The 22,286-nt window shown below is 47.7% G+C and overlaps 1 protein-coding gene across 2 annotated transcripts in view; it reads right to left on the bottom strand.

The window, feature by feature from the left end:
- SDK1 (sidekick cell adhesion molecule 1) overlaps positions 1-22,286 on the bottom strand; it is a 982,307-nt gene that overhangs the window by 260,267 nt on the left and 699,754 nt on the right. For both annotated transcript variants that reach the window (XM_030933228.1, XM_030933229.1), the window contains 3 exons: positions 7,589-7,736; positions 6,460-6,600; positions 820-1,001 (listed from right to left, as the gene is read on the bottom strand). In XM_030933228.1, coding sequence (XP_030789088.1) covers positions 820-1,001; positions 6,460-6,600; positions 7,589-7,736 — 471 coding nt within the window. The remainder of the gene's footprint in view (positions 1-819; positions 1,002-6,459; positions 6,601-7,588; positions 7,737-22,286) is intronic.

Here is a 22,286-nt window from a genome sequence, read left to right as displayed (position 1 = left end):
GTGAAAAAGGGTTTTAGACTCGGTAGAAAAATGACTTCCCTGGGCAAGGATTTGGGTTGCTGTGGGACAAATGAGGCTGCGTTAGGAAAGGGTCTATTTATTCCTGCTAAGAGCAGTAACAGTGAAATGCAGATGCAGAGGAGACCTCCCAACCCTCGCTCCTCCTGGGGCTGAGATCTGAGTCCTTCAGGAAACAGTGGAGGAACCAGATGCTGTGGAAGGCCTGCCATGTCACGCCTGGGCCTCACCACGTGTGTTTAAGAACCACTGGCTTTATGACGTTTATGTCTGGTCATTTTTTCCAGCGGTGGGGGCGGTTTTTATGGACCTAGTAGATTGTGCGCTTGTGTAACTGAAAAGGGCAACCAAAGAAAGTAGCAAGTTGCAAATTCGATGACCAATCATCATGTTCCATTGTTAAAAATAAAACTGTGAATCATCACCGTGCTCTTTGAAAAACGCTCACAGTGTCACACAGAACTCCACTGCCAACTTTCCTGCGAAACCTACACTCAATCCATTTAGAACGATCCAGTTCCACAGGCTTTTCAAGACTAGATGCACCCACTAAAGGGCATGTACAGAAACTCCTGAGTCTCCGAAAAAGCAGTTGGAATAGCATGTGTCTCCCATCTACGGTTCTGCTTTCGTTGAGGAATAGTTGGAGAGATCCCATTAAATACATGATGAATTTGCTTGTAAACGTTCCCTAGGGGACTGAATTCTCTGTTTTTCTTTCTAACATACTCCAATCAAACTTTGCAAATCCCATTCCCCGGCAAAGATCCCGCCCCCTCGTGGTTTTGGAGACACGCTTACCTCCCTGCAAGGTGTACTCGGTCACGGCCCTGCTGAAGACGCCCAGGCCGGCCCCGTTGTACGCTGCCACCTGTATCTCATACTGTGTCCAGATGATCAGGTCTGTCACCAGGCAGTAGTTCACCTCTGGGCTGGTGATGTTCCGCTGCTGGTACTCTCCGGGAAGGCCAGCCAGGCGGTACCTGTGCCACAAAGGAAGCCCATCACCATCAAGAAACAACTGAACCCGGGAAGTGTGTTTACCCACGGTTATTCCGCAGGGTGAGGGGGAAATGGAAGTAAATAAACAGGAGCAGAGCTGAGAGGTCAGCCCTAAACAATACTATTTCCTAACTCGATGATTTGGAAAAGTGTGCTCTAATCTCACAGTGATTATAAGCTCAAGGCAAAATGGAACTGACATTTCAACTACGTTATGGTTAAGAAAAAAATTACAGCTTTTTACATGTAACTCGTCTAGGGACTACAGTGACTTAGGACCAAAAATTCCAGACATGATTTCCGTCGGGGAGCTGCTGTAAATCAGTTTGAGAAACACTTTCCTCTTGTGAGTCTGAAACGTGGGGAGACTTCCAGAAGCCGGCGGCACACAGTCTCGTGGTCTCCAGGGACAGAGCTCCAGAAGCGGGCGGCACACGGTCTCGTGGTCTCCAGGGACAGAGCTCCAGAAGCAGGCGGCACACGGTCTCGTGGTCTCCAGGGACAGAGCTCCAGAAGCAGGAGGCACACCGTCTCGTGGTCTCCAGGGACAGAGCTCCAGAAGCGAGTCCAGAAGCAGGCGGCACACGGTCTCGTGGTCTCCAGGGACAGAGCTCCAGAAGCAGGCGGCACACCGTCTCGTGGTCTCCAGGGACAGAGCTCCAGAAGCGGGCAGCACACGGTCTCGTGGTCTCCAGGGACAGAGCTCCAGAAGCGGGCGGCACACGGTCTCGTGGTCTCCAGGGACAGAGCTCCAGAAGCGGGCGGCACACGGTCTCGTGGTCTCCAGGGACAGAGCTCCAGAAGCGGGCGGCACACGGTCTCGTGGTCTCCAGGGACAGAGCTCCAGAAGCGGGCGGCACACCGTCTCGTGGTCTCCAGGGACAGAGCTCTAGAACCGGGCGGCACACGGTCTCGTGGTCTCCAGGGACAGAGCTCCATTTAGGAATTGCAGGTTTGTCCAGGTGCATCCCAGAACTGGAATAAGCGGCTTTGAAAAGGTGTCGAAACTTCTAACATACCAGTGCAGTGCTGAGTATGACAAATTGTTTTGTAGAAGACCCAGGTGGGCGCTTGGGTACTATGTTCTCAGTGCACTAAAGGCGGAAATTTCAAGTAGTGCTTATAAAAAAGAAGACAATGTACACAACTCAGGGCTTAGGATGTATAAATTAGGAAACTGCTGTGTGTGCTGTGAGAAGATCTGTCATAGTATCATTTTGATTAGCAAACATTTCCCCATGATTTGGTCTATAGAAGTGAATGCACTGAACTGACTCAGGTAATTTACTGAGCCTTCCTGGATCAGCACCCCTGGGTAAAGCCAGGGGATGCCCAGTAGGAGTGACTGCCCTGTCATCCTGCAGCTTCCAAGAGCCTCTGATTTCTATCCCAGAAGTGGCTCCTGCCTCACAGTCCCACACTTGAGTGGCAGCAAATCCGCTGGCTTGTCATGGCGTGTGGAAATCTTCAGGCTCCTCCAGGATGCTGATCTCTGAGCTCGGTGGCTCTGCAGTTTCCATGTCCATTACCTGTGTGGTCCCATGGGGGCAGGGCACCTGAGCCCGAAGGGGAAGGAGCTGAGAAGGACACGCGTGGACCGGAACATCAGTAAGGCTGCTGACATCGAAGCAGAGAAGAAACCTAGAAATTCAGGCCCTAAAATGTAAAACAACTTTCCCAAGAGAAGGACGGCTTGAAAAGGAAGTGAGGAAATCATGAAATGGTCATACAAGGTTCTTCACAAGAATCAGGAGTTTCCGAGAGCATCCTCTCACTCTCTCTTGCTGCCGACCGTGTGCGCTTGGTGGGGCCTGTTTGATAGAAAACAAATGATCAAAAGCAGATGGCCCTTGAATAGCAAGAAGGTACCAGGCCGCCTTCTGTCTCTTGCCTGAAAGGAGCAAGTGGCCCCTGGGCTTGCCTGGTGGGAGACTCAGGGAAGGACAGCTTTATTCCGTGATGGGCAAAAATGAAAGTCAAGTTATCAAATCACGTTGTGGCTTCATAATGTGTCCACCTCTGACTCCTTTACTGAATGACCTGCACCAAGCAAGTACACGTGCAATTCCCAGGGGGTGTTCAGGTCGCCCACGTAGCACGATGGTCCTCAAGGCAGTGGGCCACTGGGAGAAAGGCTTGGCATGGAGTCACCTGTGTGACAGGCATTTCCACTTACATTCACCATCTACAAAAGATGAACTCTTAAAACAAATGGGACTGAGACAGCCATTTGGGAAAAGGTAGAAACTGGCTCCGTGCCCACACCATGCACCTGAGTAGCCTGGGCACGCTGGCCCCGAGCACCGTCTGTAATCACTACGACGGAACGAGGATGGCCCTTGAGAAGGATTCCTCGTGTGGACCCAACGCTACACAATGCACATTCCAGGGAAGAGCCGAGGAACCAGCATCGGAAGACTTTGCTCAACAACCACTCGGGAGCTGGGTGGTGCTGGGAAAATTCCAAACTTCTCCGAGCCTTGGTTTCCACCTCTTTAAGGTGGGAATGACAGTAGCATTTCCATGCTTGTTGCAAGAGTCAAAGGAGACACTGAATGTACAAGAGATGTGAAGGTGTAAAGCACTCCCTAAATATATATGTATTTTTGAACACTGCTCTTCTACTGAGAAGTATGGGAGAGAGAACTGTGAGTTATAAGGAACTACACCTGCATGAGCCACCCATCTTCTCTGGGACCACTCTTTATACCACTGTGAAAAACAAACTGCAGAATTCACATCTTCCGAAGAGCCTGTGCTCCCCTCTGGAACAGGCATGTTGGTCCATTCTGACCAGTGGCTCCGAGTGCTTTTGTAATAGTCACAGGATGTCTAAGAAGGTCACAATTAATGACAGAAGTGCAGGGCAGCCTCCTCTTGCTGGTAGGATATGTTGCCCAGGAGACCATCTCAGCCAGAACAAGATGATTTTTTATACAGAAATAAACAGGAGAATGTTTTTAAAGGACATAACCCCTATGCTCCTCTCAAAGAGACACCCTGCCTATTATTATAAATATTTTATTACTGCACACGCATCCTAACTACTTCTTATGGCTGGAGCCACGGAAGTGATTTATTTCTCTTTGCTTTCCTTGCATTGTGCCTCGGATCTGACACAGAGGCTGTGCCCTGGAGGATACACACTTGCAAACAGAGAGCTGATGTGCAGACCGGAGGATTATGCGGAAACGTTTCTAAGCTAATTCATTTTGGCATGGCTCTTTAATTTCTGAAAACTTTGATATTCACAGCCCTAGGGTAGTGCACACCCTCATCTCAGGGCTTTCTGGATTTAAGCTCCTGCAAATACAGAAGATGCCCTCATCCCCAGCACCCAACTTTACTGACCCCATCACAGAAAATCCTTTTAATGGTAGTAATCCCGCAGAATAGAGAAATGTGCAGTCCCTGACGTGGCCTCGTAACATCAGAGAGATTTTATTATTAAACTCTGTGCCCTGGGCCTGGTTGTGTGGGATGACTTTTAAAGTCATTACTTGACAGCTTCAGCCTAAGGAAACTCTTTCTGCATGTGCTGAAGAAAGGCAGAGACAGAGGGATGACAGGCCTGTGCGGCTGGGTAGAGAGGGTGGCCAATTATTCTCATTAGTGGTGGGTGCAGAACGAGAGGGAATGGCTAAGGCAGAGGCAAGAGCAGCAGTGCCACAGGAGCCCTCGGCCGGAGGCAGGCGGCGGGGACACGGGGCTGTTTTCTGGAGCGGAGGAGGTCAGGCAATTAGGAACCATCCCAGGGGATCAACAGGAACCAGAGCCCACGGCCCCTACCCCCAGGGGACAGAACTGCAAACTCCTCTTCCCCCTTCTTTGAAATGAGGAAGGACAGTTGGAGCCTCGAGACAAAAGGGACCTTGCTATTGATTGGAGCTCTTTGTGTACCCCTGGGGATAGCCCATTTAAACCACTTCAGGTGGGTCACCGTCTGGCTTACATTTAGAAGAGAATCTCAACACTGGAGGAAAAACTTGAAAACAGCGGCAAATTGATTTTGACAGGCAAATATTCCAGGCATATAGAAAAACACATATTAAATGATGAATGGGTGACTACACACACACACACACACACACACACACATATATGGAAGATGTTGCTCTTCATACACAAGGATAATGAAGCTGAAGATGCAGCATTTCCCAATTTCTTACATTTATCTAAGAAATTAAATCTGTCTGCTGAAGACCTTTGTTAGCCACTATTTACTGATCAGACACTTGGAACGAGCCCAGGAAGGGAATCAGGGGATACCCACTATTCTTGCCCCAGTCACACTGGCAAAATTAGCAAATCTGTCCACAGTGCTGCAAACTATTAGAAGAGATTTAATAATTATCATGCAATTCTGCTTTACTTTTTCTTTTACTTGTGTCAACAGACCACTGCGATGATCACGTTCAGTGCAATTTTAAAATTAGCAGTTTTGGCAAAGGAGGTTTCTTCTCTCAAACACAGACAAGTTCAGATACAGTGTTCCCAACAATTCGAGAAGCCTAACTGTCCTTTATAAAGCAAAGACAGCACCCTGGCTACCCTTCAGCCACATCGGGCCTGCAGAAGTGTGCATTAGCCCTGCCTTTGTTTCCAAATATATTGATTTCATTCCCAACATCTAAAAGTTGTGAGGTTTCAGGTACAAAGCTAGATTTTTTAATTTCTGAAAATACTAGAAGATCTGGCATTAGTGAACAACACACTAGCCTGGTGACAACTGGCTAATAATTACATCAAATTAATTATTCTTAATTTAAAATTACTGTATTGAACAACACATGCCCTTGGTTGAAAACTGAAATGGAATCAAAAGACTCACAATGAGGCCAGATGCGGTGGTTCATGCCTGTAACCCCAGCACTTTGGGAGGCTGAGAGGGACAGATCACCTCAGGTCAGGAGTTTGAGACCAGCTTGGTTAACATGGTGAAATGCTGTCTCTACTAAAAATACAAAAATTAGCCAGGTGTGGTGGCACATGCCTGTAATCCCAGCTACTCGGGAGGCTGAGGCAGGAGAATCGCTTGAACCCAGGCAGCGGAGGTTGCAGTGAGCCAAGATCGTGCCACTGCACTCCAGCCTGGGCGACAAGAGTGAAACTCCATCTCAAAAAAAAAGCACAATGAATATTATACCTTGCTTCCGACCCCTAATACTCCCTCCATTCTCCTGCCAAAATGCTACCCCGACACCAGTTTTGTGTGTGTCATTTATGGTCAAATATGCACAGAACGTCTCTGCAAGGCTGCCCACGTTGGCCTGTGCACTCCAGTTTGCCACAGTCTCCACCGCTCCCTAACATCTCACACCTGGTCTGCCTCCTTTGGTTCCTGTTTGGCTCTTACAGACATTGGGGTTTGCAACCCTCCGTGAGATCGATGCTCAGCTCTAATGGCGGCCTAAAGATGGTCAGTCACAGGGTACTTGCCTGAGGATATAACCACGTAACACCCCGTTGTGCTCTGTTTCTGGGGGCGGCTGCCACTGGACCATAATGGATTGATTGGTCCGCCCACTGGCCACTATATTTTTCGGGGGAGCACTGGGTGGTTCTTCAGGTAGCATCAACCTAAACATAAAAGACGGGTAGGAACAAGAGAGATGAGTACCAGAAACAGTGGGGGTCCCTTTGCATTTCATCTATTTTGCTGAATCTTGAGCCTGACTATTCACGAAAATCGGGTTTCAAGAAAAGCAAAACACACAGCCGATGAAACCAAAAGGACAGGAGAAACAGTTACCACAAATCAACATAACAGAAAATCAGTTAACCAAGCAGTGAGAAAGGCACAGAGGTGACTTTGTTCTGTGTGAATAGCGCCAGCACCTCAGCCCTTTAGAAAGGTTGTAAGCCTGAACGCGTCCGCTCCTGGGCCCGCCGTCTCAGACTCCTCCCAAACTGTTTTCTTTGGCTCTTTCAATATTTCTCATATGAAACTCCCACGTTTTGAGGGAAGAAAAGGATTTAGAGCTCAGCTGTTCTACAAGTCAAGCCCACTGAAAGCTCAGGTTGGTTGGGGAGGGCGTGCTGAAATGTGATGAAGCTGTTTTCCCATGTCACCTCCGAATGAGACCTTTCCAGAGGCGGCCCTCACAGGGATGGGAGAGCATGAAGGCCACTCAGGAACGCAAAGCCTCTGCAGAGACAGAGGAGTCTTCAGCTTTCCTTACAGCACACTAGGTGTTGACTTGTTAAGACTGTGACACCAGCTTCCATCCGGCAGTGGGGTGGGCAAAGGACGTGGAAAACATATAAGCTCTTAATTTCCTGTTTACAGAGGGCTGTGCTGTCAGGAGCGATTTATGTAGGCACAGCCAGGTCGCCACAGGAAAAATCCAAGAAACCTGCCTCACAGCAATGAAGGAAGGCCCAGCTAAGCCTGCGTGGGATGGTGTTTCCCTCTTTGTGACAGGCTTTTCTGCTCGCGTTTTGGGCGGTCTCCCTGAGGGAGGCCAGTGGGTTGCTGCGATCAATTCCACCACCTATTGTGATGCTTCTGTTTGGCGTTCAGGCCCCTGGCTGTTCTGCGCCCCCACCTGGGGCGGGATTCACGCACCTGCTTGTCTCAGCGCTGTACTGGCCCCTGCCCACTTCATTCACCGCGCACACCCGGAATTGATAGGTGCGAGCCGGAGTCAGGCCACTCACGGTGACGCCTGTCATCTCGGGGCCAACGTTTGCCAGATGCACTTTCCACGGAGAGTCTGAAAGAATGAAGAAAACGAATTCAAGCTCACAGAAGTGCATGTCCTTCTCAGGGAACATCTCATTTGCTTAGCAGGACAGCACCAGGAGAAGGAATGCTTATCCCATTGAGCAGGTGTGGAAACGGAGGCTCCAGTCATGTGGCTAGTAATCTGCAAGCCAGAAAGGAAACTTCCCCCCGCCCGTGCCGCCATCAATGAGCAAAGGGATTTTTTTGTGCAACCTGCATGTGGCGGTTTAAAAGGAACCAAAACGTCCCTAATTCCTGTGTTCGGTATGTAACGGGAGAAAGTTCTCTGTCGGCTCACGTGGTTAGGCAGATTGCAGATTTGTCTCCCAGAAAAGGATGCTGCACATGTCACTGAACGATAAATAAAAACTATATTCATTAACATTTTAATAAAAGAGGAAATGAGCACGATAAAGACAGATGGGCTGTGTATTTCGCAGCCCATCTGCGTGGCAGACCCATTACGCCACCACACCCCTGAGTGGCTTTGGCTGGAGAGAGACGTAATGAAATTCACAGCGAGTTTAGAATATCTTCCCACCCAGCTTTCCAGCAGGTGTGCAAGAGCGACTCTGCCAGCCAAATGTGCTCTCGCCGGCAAGGCTTCTGAAGGTTCTGCTGGAGATCCTACACCCTTGTGTGTGTGTACTTTTTCTTTTTTTTTTTTGCAGAGTTTAAACATGCTTTTGAGCCCAATCCATTTTGTAGAGTGATGCCCTGGAATGAACAAGGTCTTGGCAGTGACTTCCAGCATCCACTGTCGGTTTCTATTCTGAATTGCGATGATGCCTGAACTGAATTTTCAAGTTATTAGTGAAGTAAGACCTGGGTGGGGGAAATTCTTTTGGAAATCGAGCTGTCTCGCTGACCTGAAGTGGTGCTAAGATCCCTTTCACCCCGTTAGAGATGGTCAGAAAGAGGTGGCGCACGCTTTCTGCCACGGTGCTGGGCTAGGCGGAGCCTGCAGACAGTACCAGCTGCATGTCAACATTCACACATAAAATCCCAGCCGCTACTCCAAAAACCTACAGCTCGAACCGCGGGGATTCGCGAGTCCGCGCCTGCGAGCTCATCAGAAATGCACTCCAGCTCCTTACCGATCACAAGCAGTGGCCATAAATTGCTCCAAAATGAAAATGAGACTCTCAAAGGCAACTTCTGTGGCCTCACACAGAGATGTCTATCACTAATTCAGAATCTGCTCACTGGATTCCTTAACACAAAGTTAAGCTGCTCTGAAGCATGAAGCCAGTTGGCTGTGAAGATGGAATCTTTTTAATTATTTCAAATAAAGCTGCTTCCAAAAATGGGTTTCTGGGAATGCAGTCTTCGCCACCAGCTGGGCATTTCAGTGTTCTTGGCTTTTGATTTCCAGTGACATGGATCATGGGTAGCTGATGAGGATCCCCCCTCTGTGTGTCTCCTTTAAAAACAAAACGTGTGCATTCCCCAGTACCTACAGAAGAACTCACAGCAACTTCCCTTTTCGCTCTGGGAGTCTGAAATCCTTCCACTGGCACCACGCAGCTCGTGGTGATCTGGTCTGCCAAGCAGTCTCCCTTACAGAAAACAGCCATTTCTCAATGTGGAAGACGAAAGGTCTTTCCCAGTATCAGGGCAACCGGACTCGGTTGGTAGAAGGCAGGGCCCCTTCGTGCCAAGTCCAGCTTCCATGGAAATACCGTTCTCATTCTGACGAGAACCGGTATGTAGAATAAAGAAGTGTGGAGACCACAGCTGACGACGAGCTCTCCCACTTAAGGGTGTTCAGTTTTGTTTGAACTCCTGTGAAGACAGTGGACAACTCAGAACCGCAATGATATTGCATCTAACACCCACTAGGGTGGCTATTACTAAAAACACACACACACACACACACAAACAGAAAATAACAGGTGTTGGGAAGGATGTGGAGAAATTCCACTCCATTGCACTGTTGTTGCAAATGTAAAATGGGGTAGCTGCTACAGAAAACAGTATGGTGGTTCCTCAAAAAAATTCAGACAGAATTACCATATAATCCAGCAATTCTGCTTCGGAGTATACACCCAAAGGAACTGGAAGGAGGGGTTCGAAGAGATATGTGCACACCTGTGTTCACAGTAGCCTTATGCACAGTAGCCAAAAGGTAGAAGCAACCTGTGGGATATGATGAGGTTTCTCTTCAAAGAACTTGATCAATCTTTTATTCTTTAATTTATCGTACCTCCCACCCCGCTGCCTTTTCCCTTTTTTTTTTTTCCTTTTTGCCTTTGTTAGATGCCCGGGCATGCCACAGTACCAGGTGTTATCAGTACCAGCTCACATTCCTTTCCTTATTTGCAAAGAGGACTCACTTTCTAGCTCATTACAGACCCCCCTTCCCCTTTCCTCTCCGCTTTCTTTCACGTGCCCACCTTATCTAAAAAAATCAAAAGTTTAGCCAACCGGGATTAGTTTAGATTGTACAACCCGGCCCCAGCCAATGGGGAAAGGGTACAGGGGCAGGACTTGCCTCAGGAATAAAGGCTCTCATGCCTTTGTTCAGGTGTGCTCTCATGGGGACCGGCCAAGGAGGCACCCCTCTGCGCAGAAGTAAAATTGCTTTGCTAAGAATCCTTTGCTCGAGTGTTCAATTTCCTTAGGATTTTGAGCATTATTGCCAGCAAACCCAACTGCCCACCGATGGATGAATGGGTAAACAGAATGCGATCTGCCCATACAATGACTACTATTCAGCTTTTTAAATGAAGGAAATTAGGACCAATGCCAGAACATGGATGAACCTTGAGCACAGTATACGATGTGAAATAAGTCACAAAAAGACAAAAGCTATATGATTCCACTTGTATGAGACATTTAGAACAGCTAAATTCACAGAGACAGAAAGTAGGAGGAGTAGGGGAAGGAGAAATGGGGAGTTATTGTTTAGTGGGGCAGAAGTTTTGCAACATGAAAAGAGCTCTAGAGAAGGATGGTGGTGACGGTGGCAAAACAGTGTGAACGTGTTTAATGCCACTGAACTGTGCACTTAGAAACGGTGAACATGGTGTTTTCTTAATGTGTATTTATGCCTGTAATCCCTGCACTTTGGAAGGCCAAGGCGGGTGGATCACGAGGTCAGGAGTTCAAGACCAGCCTGGCCAAGATGGTGAACCCCTATCTCTACTAAAAATACAAAAATTTACCTGGGCCTGGTGGCAGGTGCCTGTAATCCCAGCTACTCGGGAGGCTGGGGCAGAGAATTGCTTAAACCCAAGAGGCAGAAGTTGCAGTGAGCTGGGATCGCGCCACTGCACTCCAGCCTGGGCGACGAGAGCGAAACTCCATCTCAATCAATCAATCAATACAAATGATGAAAAGATGGGGGATAACATATAATCCCCAAGATGCTCCCGAGTATGAAATAACATACATTGAAAGCATCTAGCTGTAAGCTTGGCCCAGGGTACCTCCCTCTCCCTAGATCCAAGCTCCACCCTCCCTACCCAGCTCTGCCCTAAGGAATCCTGCCCTTAGGCTTCCCATAGACAAGGGGAGCAAATTTAAGGCCCTTCCTTCCTCACTGGGAGGCTGCCTGGGGCCACCTGGGTCCTTCATCCAAAGGGTCCTCCTCTTTTCCAAGCGGTGGCCCTACATAGTCTCCCCTTTTGGGGTTCTGCAACTGCCTTGGGCTCTTTGACCTACGAGTGAAACCTGCTCTGAGGCTACCAGCCCCAGGTAACAGCTCCCCTCTACCCGCATCTCCGCAAGCATTCCCCTTCTTCAACTTCCATCCTTGATTGCTCTCACTCAGGAACGCCATCTTTTCCCACAGGAAGCTTGACTGACACTGGACTCAGTAAAGGTCTTCTTCCACCCCTTTCTTCCTTCAGACATCACAGTGTCTAGAAGTGAGCCATTCACCTGCTCGGTCGGGCACAGTGAACAAACGTCGTTTCAGACAGAGACAGTCCAGAGGACAACTGTTGTAACCAGGTGACTGAGGCGATTAATCAGACCGCGGGAGAGGCAGAGCAAGGCTGGAGATGCCGTCTTCCTGCCCTTGGCCCCATCCCACCAGCCTGGCCCTGCCTGATCCTGGCTGTTTCTTCACTCAAGTGTAAACAGCTCCTGAAAGTCCAGAGCCCCAGCCTCAGGGTCCAGAGTCTGCTGCCCGGTTTGATTTGACAACAGGGCCTATTAATTTCCTCTGCACCTCCGGGCTCTGCTCAGTCCTACTGCAACTATAGGATTCTTTATTTATTCTTTTTCCTCTTCCACTAGAAGATAAAAGGTTTGGCAGGAAGAGAGATTAAAGTGAAAACTAATACAAATGAACCTGATCCATCTCTGGGCACCCTGATTTGTTAAAAAAAAAAAAAAAAAAAAAATTGGTTTGGGAAGGATTTGCTCATTCACCAGCTCTGGAATTGCAAGCTTGCTGAGAACTGTTAAAATTTAAATAGCAAGTCTGTTCCTGACAATCAATAAGCAACATCCCTTTAAAAGGGTCCTCCTGCAACCAGTGCTCATAGAAGAGGGCCATGGGATGCTTCTCTTGGAGGCTGAGGGGGCAGAAGAGCCTTTTGATAAAGGAAACCATCCCAAAAAAGTTTAATACCTTTTTTCTTCCCCTTCAGGGACTCTCTGATCTAGAAGACTAAGGGATTTTACACGTCCCCGGCCAGGCTCCGTTCTACAGAGGACATCACTACACTTTGGTTTTCTCAGTGGTAAGGCCCAGAATCGTGAGGAAAGACTCACGACTCCACTTCAGCTGTTGGTTAAAAACCTGGTGGTTTCCAGTCTTTGAAAATGTACTCGAAGCTTTTTCCAATAAAAAAGATCATTCCCATTTTCTCAATTAAAGGTGTCTGAAGAAGGAACATGCTTTCTGAAAGATTTTTTTTTTCTTGTCTTTTTTGAGACAGGGTCCCACTTTGTCACCCAGGCTGGAGTACAGTGGCGCAATCTCGGCTCACTGCAATCTCCCCCTCCTGGGTTCAAGCGATCGTCCTGCCTCAGTGATGTTCCATTCCACCCTTACCGCCACAGCGCATCCCATCCCCCAGGCTGGGACCACAGGTACGCGCCACCATGCCTTGGCTAATTTTTATATTTTTTGTAGAGATGGGATTTCACCATGTTGCTCATGCTTATCTTGAGCTCCTGGACTCAAGCAATCTGTCTGCCTTGGCCTCCCAAAGTGTTGAGATTATAGGAGTAAACTACCACGCCCAGCAGGAAGATTTTCCTTAATTGCCAAACACATCGTCATATTATTAATACCTAACATTTCCATGGCAGTTTGCAGCCTGGAAGTGCTTTCAGGACTGTAGCCACAGAAACCCGCCTGGGGAGGAGGTCTTCTCACACCTCTTTTTCATTCTGGGAAACCAAGACTCAGGAAAGTTTAAATAACTTCTGCCGAACTTCACAGGTGGCGGCTACCTAGAGTGGCTCCATCTCAACATCACCAGAAGCGGAGCAGCTGGTGTCATGTGCCTCCTTGGGTTATGCAGCAGGAAGTACCGGCGATACCTGAGAAGTATTCACACACGCACACACACTCTCACGTAAGAAAAGAAACCACCCGGAAACTGAAGGCAGCTCAGATCCAGTCTCCAGGTAGTAAAGAAGGTGCAGTAATCCCAGCATTTTGGGAGGCTGAGGCAGGCGGATCATGAGGTCAAGAGATCAAGACTATCCTGGCCAACATGGTAAAACCCTGTCTCTACTAAAAGTACAAAAATTAGCTGGGTGTGGTGATGTGTGCCTGTAGTCCCAGCTACTTGGGAGGCTGAGGCAGGAGAATCACTTGAACTCGGGAGGTGGAGGTTGCAGTGAGCCGAGATCGTGCCACTGCACTCCAGCCTGGTGACAGAGCAAGACTCAAAAAAAAAAAAAAAAAAAAAAAAAAGGTACAGGAACCAATTAAACACCAGAATCACCAGAATCTTAATCTAGGATCTGGGGCCTTCTATAGGACAACTGTCATGGCCTCTGCCCAGGCAGGAAGTGGGGAGGTAGGCGGGGGTTTTGTGGATGAAGAGACACTGAGACACGAAACAACCAGTGCGATGGATGGACCTTGTTTGGACTGATTCAAGTGTAAAAAGACCTTTCTTTTCAGACACTTAGAAAAGTTAAATATAGAGTGAATAGCAGGTGATATTAAGGACTACTATTAATTTTGTTAGGTGTAATCAACTTTTTGAGCTGCTTACTGATCACTTAGGGATGAAATGACATAATTTCTGGAATTTCCTTTAAAACACTCTAGCAAAAGAAAAGTGAGGAACAGATGAAATACATATGGTTAAAATGTTATTGGTTGTTGGAGCTATATTTTTGTGTGTATTTAGTACTTTTAATAATAAAAAGTTCTTAGAAAGTGACTATTTTTGTCATGGCATTGCCAGCATGGAGCATTTTATAACTATTGTCATTGTCTACTGGTGGGTGAAAAATGTAATTTGGTTGATGCTTTACTTTGCATTTTTATATGAATGAGAATGAACATGCTTTCATTAAAACAAGGATAGTTCCCCCAGGTAACAGTTAAGTGGAAAACTTAGGTGCAAATTTATTATTTTTCTAATTCGAATTCTACTACTGTTTTTGCTACAACAGTTTGCATATTGAATCTCCTGAAATATATTTTAGCTTATAATAATCATGGTGATCCATTTAAAGAATTATCCACTGGCTAAGCTCCCTTGGGATCTATTTTATTCCCTGTTTGGTCCTCAGCAACTAGAAGAGTGCCTGACACACAGTAGGAGCTCAACACGTTTGTGGAACAAAAGCACCCACTCTGTTGGAGCTACTGTTGATGCCTGTGTGTGTCCACGGTCAACCTTCACAGTAACCTTGAAGGGGATACGATGATCTTCATTTCCACATGATAAACAGATGGAAGGAAGGCTCAGGGTCTCTCCACTCACCATTAATGCTCCTTGTGCAAACTCCACGTCTCACGGTTGCCTAGGATTTAAAGCTGGGAAGTTAAGGGCTTGGTCACAGAGATGAAGGAGAAGATGAGCTTGTCTTGGAGCAATGCCCACGAGGTCCCCCGCCATGGAGCTAAGAGAGGAGGCTTCGTGCTAAATCAGAGGCTCCCCTCCACCACAACAGACTGTCTCTCTAGACACCGAGTATAAGCAGGCTGCATTCCTTACGGTGGCACTGCACACTCAAGACAGGTGCTGCTGAGAGTCTAGACCTAGGCAGAGATCAGGTTAAATTCCCCACGTCTGGAAGGTCTATCAAGTATTGGCAGTGATGAGTCATGTTGACAGGGTCCACCCCTTGACCTGATGTGATGAGAATGGCACTTTACCTCCCTGGTCTTCTTCCCAAAGCCCTACAACCCCAGTCTAGCTATGAGAAGAACATCAGACAAATCCTGATTGAGTGACGTTCTACAAAACAGATCCTGGATGGGATCCTACAGCACAGCGGGAGAGACATCATCAGGGAGAGACTGTGGAGCTCAGAAGGGGGCAGTGACTGCAGGGAATAATAAGGTGTCACTGTGGGCTCACTGACTGTGACAAAGGCACCACACTAGTGTCACGGGGGAAGCTGAGTGAGGGGTCCATCTTTGCAACAATTCTGTACACTCCAAACTGCTCAAAATACAAAGTTTAGTAAGAAAAAATAAAGACCTATCATGAATGGTTGGTCTGGAGCCAGGCAGGGGAGTGGTGGGTTCGGAGGCCCTGTGTGGACCCTGCAGTGGAAGGTCATGTGTTTCGCATGAGAAGAGCAGATCCGTGTGTGTGTGTGTCCACACACGTGTGCCCAGGCACACAAGAGTGAGGGCTGTCAGAGAGCTGAAGTTAAAGCCACTGGGATTCCTCCTGAGGCTAGAGCCGGGAGGATGAAGGATGAGGTGTCCCAGACACGGCTCATGCTGAACTCCTCAGTGTTGGGGGGGCCTAATGTCCATGGGGTGGAGCAGCAGCAAAGGGCTGGGGCTCCATAAGTTGCAAAGAGCAGTGCCCAGTGCCATCCAGGAAGGAGGCTCATGCCAACTCCAGAAGAAGCATGCACAGAGCGACCTGGAGCTCTTGGCTCCCATCGCATTGGGCCCTCCCTGGGTCCTAGCAGAGGCTCTTTCAATGTTGTATTATTTTTCTTAACAAGAGCTCCAAAATTACACAACAAAACCTGGATCCACCCCTGAGAACCAGATATCCATCTCCCAGACCACATTTTTTTTCCATCATAAAAGTGATAAAAATGGCAAATTTTATGTATATTTTGTGTGTATATGTATTTGTTTATGTATGTACATTATATATACCACAAAGAATAACACAAGTTCACTTAAAAATTTTGGAAAATAAAGAGTATGGGAAGGAACTGAAATGAAACAAGCACAGGTCCCTACTGCAGTTCTTGTTTTTTAAAGCATTCTTATTGTTGTTCAGCGCTTTGGGTAATTACTTTCACGTTTTTGGAGACTCTGACCTATATCTTGGGGTTCAGCTCAGTGAGTTACTGAGATTAGTTTGGTGGAAGGAATGACATTTCCTCCTCTATGTTAAAGTGCCCTCAAATTACTGTCGTCACATGAACAGAAATAACACAGTTTTTGAAAGCCCAGACAACAAAGAATTTCAGCCTCCATGCAGTTAAACTGCTTGGGGTGAGGCTTCAGAATCCACTCCCACTCTAAGCCACAAACCCCTCCAGGCTGGAGCCTGGGCTCGGAGACGGGCACAGCCAGGGCTACGAAAAAAGCTTCTCTTGGTCTAGTCAGAGCTCATCTGGGCATTAAGAGAGAAGCATAGATAATAACTAGTTATGCAAAGGTTACACAAGCATTTTCTGCAGGATTCTAGTTAAAAACTCTTACAATGACAAAAGGAACGTAATTTTTAGTAGCACTGTAGAATTCCAAGCTTAAGCTGCTAAATACATTTGTGGAACAGACTGTACTCCTGCAAGGGGACTGCGAGGGCCCACGGATGAATGTGACTGTATTGAGGCATGAAACACAACTAAGACAAACACAATTTGAAAAGAACATTGTGAAACGGACCTGTTCGTGGCAACCCTAGAAGAGAAGATGGAGGCCACAGGAGTGACAGGGATAAACCACTAAGGATGCTTGAGAAAGAAAGAGGCTTAGGCCAGACAAAGACTTCATAGAATAGGGGGAAGAAACAGTAGGAAGTAGATGGATACTTTCTACTTAAAACAAAACACCAAAGAGTGAACAGGATACATTTTGATATCCTTCCCTCTGGGAAGGCCTTCTCTGTTGTATATGTCTTTAGAGAAACCATAAAGGTCTGCAAGGTCAGGATTAAAATGCACCAAGTTTTTGCCTTAAAAAGTTAAGAACTAAAGAGCTGAGATATTTAGAAATACATGAGACCCCCAGCTAAGGCCAGAATGATCCCAGAACAGGCTTTGAGGCCGTAGACTGCTCTCATCCAGAGCCTCAGGTCAAGACACCAAAGGTGGCCCACCGAGGCCAGACTTTGGCCTGGACCCAAGGGGAGACATACGCTCACTGGGAGGTGTCGGCTAATGTGCTGGAGAAGCCATTCCCTCCAGAGAAGGGGCAGGAGGTTGGAAATGGTGACTGGACACATCCAGAAGCTTGGGGAACTCGACCTTGGGTGGGAGACCTATCCCGATGGTGGCAAACCCTGAGACAGGCTGGAGATGGCTGGCAGGCAGTGGGTGGAGCAGGGGGCCCTCTCCGGATGGAAGCTGGCCCGGCCTCCTGGAGCTCAAGCTATGGGAGCCATGCTGTATTCTGCACCGTGTGGTCACCACAGGCACTCCTGCGCAGGAAGTTACGCCATCCTGTGGGACAGCCCGACAGAGGATTCCAGAAGGTGAGGACCAACCAAGGATGTGGGAGCCACCCTGGGCTCTCTGACCCCCACACCTCATCTTGCGTGAGGGCAGGAAGTGAACTCAGAAGCAGACCTCAGCCTCCTCTGGGCCCCCAACACAGTCATTGTCCCCTCTTCATAAACACCTGCGACAGGTTCTGTCTCCGCAGATATGCATTTATTAAAATGGGGACAAATGCTATGCATGCGAGGCTTAATATGCAAAAGCCCAAAGAAAGACGAGCTAAAATAGGAAATACTCCCCAACAAGTCTGAGGCCGTTAGAAAACGCCTGTGTGAGGTGTGTTTCAAAGACAGCATTCAAATGATTTGAAGCATGAAGAACAAAGTCTCTTTGCCATGTTGGCAAAGCAAAACAGCATAAAGCCCATCAGCTTTTAAGTCCGTAATAGTAACAGGGGATGGAGATGTTGAACAGATTGTGCGGTGACAGCCAGGAGCAGCTTTCATGGAGAGCAGCGTGGAGACGGCTGACGGGTTCCCTACATGAAAAGGCACCTGTGGCAGAGAAAGAACCAATCCAGCCACGTAGCTCAGAGATTCTCTTTGTGGAGGAAGAACCCCTCCCACAAAGGCGCTGGGGAGGGGCTTGGGAGAGGCACTGGGCCTCGGAGAACGTGCTCCAAAAGCTAGTCTTGGCCCAGCAGCTGACAAAACCAAGCTGTGCTTCAGAAAGCAGAGGCAGAGAGGCACAGAAAAGCAGCAGGCTGCTGTGGGCACCAGAACGTTCCATGGTGGAAAAGGGACAAGCTGTTCAGAGGATACTGCAACCTGAACCCCAGAACATCATCTCAGCCTCAGCATGCTCCAGTCAAGCTCACGGATGCTCTTCCCAGACCGGTTTCCTCAGCGGACCTCCTGCTTCCAGGTCCAAGCCTGGGGCTCTAGGCCATCTTGGGCCCCCTCCTTCCCAGGGAAACCCCATCAGTAATTCAGAAATGGCCACCTTCCTGCTCCAGGCCCTCAGCCTCCTGCTCCCCTCCACTCTCTGAGCCTCACACACAGCTCCCTGTAGGCCACTGCCAGGTTAATCTTGCTAAAAACTTGCTTTCACACCACCTTCCCTAGCTCCCGGCTTTGTGCAGCTCTTTGTTGTACAAGACTCGGGTCTGGCATCATTTGGTCCCTCTCTGTCCCTCGCAGGTGTCCCTTTCCAGCGAAGAATGATGCACCTGAGGCTGCTAGCAGTGCTCCCTCATGGTGGGGGGAGATAAGAACTCTTCCTTTGTACAGCGTCCACTATTTCTCCAGCTTCAATGAGCATGTGTTACTTTATACTTAAAAATACATTATTATTTAGAAAATGGTTTTTTAAAAAGTAGTCCATTTCAGCCTCCAGCTTCTCCTGCTCAAAGATCCTTCTGCTCTTACTAATTCACTCACTGGGAAATTTCTTGAACTCCCATTTTGCTGCCCTGCATCCAAGCCTCGGAGTCCTTGGCCACCAGCACCCCCGAGGCACCAGGGTGTCGGAATACTGCCCGTTCCAACATTCTGCTCAAGGCCCACCTCCAAGGGCCTCCATGCCCACACCTGCCCACAGGGAACCCCCCTTCCTTGAGGGTCCTGATTCTCAGTTCCACTTTCCTGGCAAGCAATCACATACTACCCGAAGCCCCTCATATGTTCTTGGATTTGTGATTTAATTTTGTGAGTGTTCTTTGCCTCGAAAATGGACCTCACGCTCTTCCTGGTACCTCCTGGTGTCTAACGCTGTCAGGAGGGAGTGGATACAGGATTTGCAGACTTGCCGGAAGTGACTGTGCTCTGTACCCAAGGGAATGGGGAGAAAGAAAATAAAGGAGAGAAAGAAGGTCGATGGCTCGTCTCACATGAGCCTGCCCTTAAAGTATAGTTACATGATATGTGTGTGTATGCATGTGTGTGTGTGCGTGTGTGTTTGGAGAGCTATATCTCCTGTTTTTAAAGAGAGCTTAAGGATCTTCTAAAGTGAAAATCTGCATAAAATTGGGTGACACAATGACATAAATATAAACAAAAACAAAATCAAATTCATAAAGGAGAAGAATGCAAAGAGATGTTCTAAGCAATTGGAATGACTGAGGTACTTCAATTAGACACTCAGGTTAGCTTTGGGCTTCCCGGAAGGCACAAAGGGACACATGGATGGCACCCTTGGAAAAGGAAGCTCCCACTTTCATCCAGAGAAACCAGCACTCCCTAGGCAGCGGAAATGCCGACTGCGTGGAACTCCAGGTGGAAGACAGTGAGTGATGCAGAAGATACGGAGGTGTTGTCCCTCCTGCATGTTGTTAGAAAACATGAAGATTAGAAAACATGGGATTAACCCCTAATTCATAGAAAACAGTGCTTCTTTCTGAGTTAAGGAAAAGTACATTATTTCAGGTTTGAGACTTGGGAACCTAGAGTCATAGATGAGGACCACGTCCCTCAGAGCCTCAGCTCTGAAACCTGTCCGGGGAATGCATGAATTCCCAAGAGCCTGAAGCATATTCATATACTGAATGAATTCTCTTACATAAATATAGGGGCTATTTCTAAATGTAATATTTTGTGATTTTAAGAATAATTCGCTTAGAAATAAAACATTTCCCTACACAATTTTTAAAAAATCCTAAGAAGTGGAAATGGAAGGAATGTATTACATGATAAACAAAACTGCTCATTCCAGTCAATATCATGTTCATTTTGATGGCAGCAGCCAGCTGCTCTGGACAGCCTGCTGCTGCCATCACGCCAGCTGTTGCATGGAGGCACCGCTGGGGCTGCTCGCTCCAAGGAGCTGATAGGAGCCGGGGACAAGTGGAAGCTCTGCCCGTTGGGGGTGGGAGCTCCTTGGGTGCCTCTGCAGCTGCTCAAACTGTGGCTGCAGACCTGGGCCTCCCACTCCATGGAGCACGCAGGAGCCCTGCCCAAGTCATGGCTGCAGATCCAAGCTTCCTTGTGCTCTTGGGGGGCTGGCAGCAGGCAGGATCCTTGCCCTCTTGGGCATACCTGCAGCTGCCAAAACCCGCGGCTGCAGATTCAGGCATTCTTGCACTCTTGGGGGTCCAGGAAGACCCCCCTGCCTTTGCAAGCTTGGAAATGCTTGCTCTTACTGCCTGGCTTCTCTCTGCTGTTGGCGCCCCCTCTGATCTGGGAGCAAAGTCAGGGCGAACATGAGTGCCATAAATGGCAGCAAGAGGCAGACAGACTCCTGGGCAGAAGAAGGTGGGTCTCTGGTGAGGCCCCACCTTTGGGCTACTGAGGGCCTGGAGGCTGAGGGCAGGGATGCCAGTCCCCCTGGCTGGAGTGGGAATTTGTGGTGCCTTTTCCGGGCCCACTCATGATTGTCCATTGATCAATCGGCATGCACTTCCTCCCCTATGAAGACTCTAAAAACCCTGGGCTCAGCCAGAGCTGAGCAGACAAGAGGACCAGCTGTAAAGAGGAGCTACCCTCTGCTGGGAGCTGCAGACAACGGAACAACCTCTCCAGGACCTTCTCTCTGCTGAGAGCTGCAGACGCTGGGACAAGCAGCTGCAGAGAGAAACTACTACCCTCTCTAGGGCCTTCTCTCTGCTGAAAGCTGAACACTCGTTGGGATGAGCTGCCAGCAGAGGAGCCACCCACTCCAGACCTCCTCTCTGCTGAGAACTGCACAGACGACGGGATGACCTGCCTACAGAGAGCAGCCACCCACTGCGGGGCTCCTCTGGGCTGTCCTGACACTCAGTAAAGCTCCTCTTTATCTTCCTCACCCTCCATTTGTCTGTGAACCTCATTCTTCCTGGATACAGGATGGAACTTGGACAAAAGCACCACCAGCCACAGAGGTTTCCGGCTAGAAAACCGACACCCCAAAGATCCCGTAACAACTTCCTATAAGTTCAAAAACAAGCAAACCTAATCTATGGTGACAGAAGTCAGAAGACCGGGTTAGACTGACGAGAAAGGGCCACACAGAACTTTCTGGCATGTTGTAAATGACTTGTATTTTGTTTGAGGTTTGGGCTATATGGCTGTATATATTTGTCAAAACTCCCTTCAGGTCTCTGCATTTTGTTACGTACAAATTGTATCTCAACAAAAAACAATATCACACATAACAGTAAAATCCTAGTAGACATTCCACTAAGATAAGGAAAAACACAAGAGACGTTACTATGCCAATTATTTAAAATTACTCCGACCAACACAGTAAGATAGGAAAAACAAAAAGAAAACAATACATTTTTATTATTTGGAAAAGATATGATTGTCTACCTTGAAAGCAAAGAAGAGCAATGGAAAAATCATTAGAATAATAAAGGAATATGGAATATGGCTGAATGGAAAAAAAATACCGAAACATCAGTAGTTTTCCTATGTTCCTACAATAACTAATTAGAAGATGAAATGGGGAAAAATTGCTATTTACAGGAGCAACGAGACAAAATCTTAAGACAACCTTGACAAAAAAGTATACAGCCTATGGGTATAAACTTGCAAACCTCACTAAACAGCTGAATAAATAGGGACGCATATTATTTTCTGGATGGAAAAACAGAATTACTTAGAAGTCACTTCTCATAAAACAATTCATAGGTTTAACATGATTAAAAATTCAATGGGACTACTTTTGAAACAAAATAATTTCAGTTTTTTCTGGAAGAAAAAATGATGACAAGTAATAACAAAATTCTGAAAAGTTGAAGAGAGTTGCTTTATCAGTTATTAAAACACATTTTGGAAGC

This window comes from Rhinopithecus roxellana, chromosome 6, assembly GCF_007565055.1.
Source record: "Rhinopithecus roxellana isolate Shanxi Qingling chromosome 6, ASM756505v1, whole genome shotgun sequence".
In the NCBI taxonomy this organism is placed as follows: domain Eukaryota; kingdom Metazoa; phylum Chordata; class Mammalia; order Primates; family Cercopithecidae; genus Rhinopithecus; species Rhinopithecus roxellana.
This window is presented reverse-complemented; position numbering and strand designations above follow the sequence as displayed.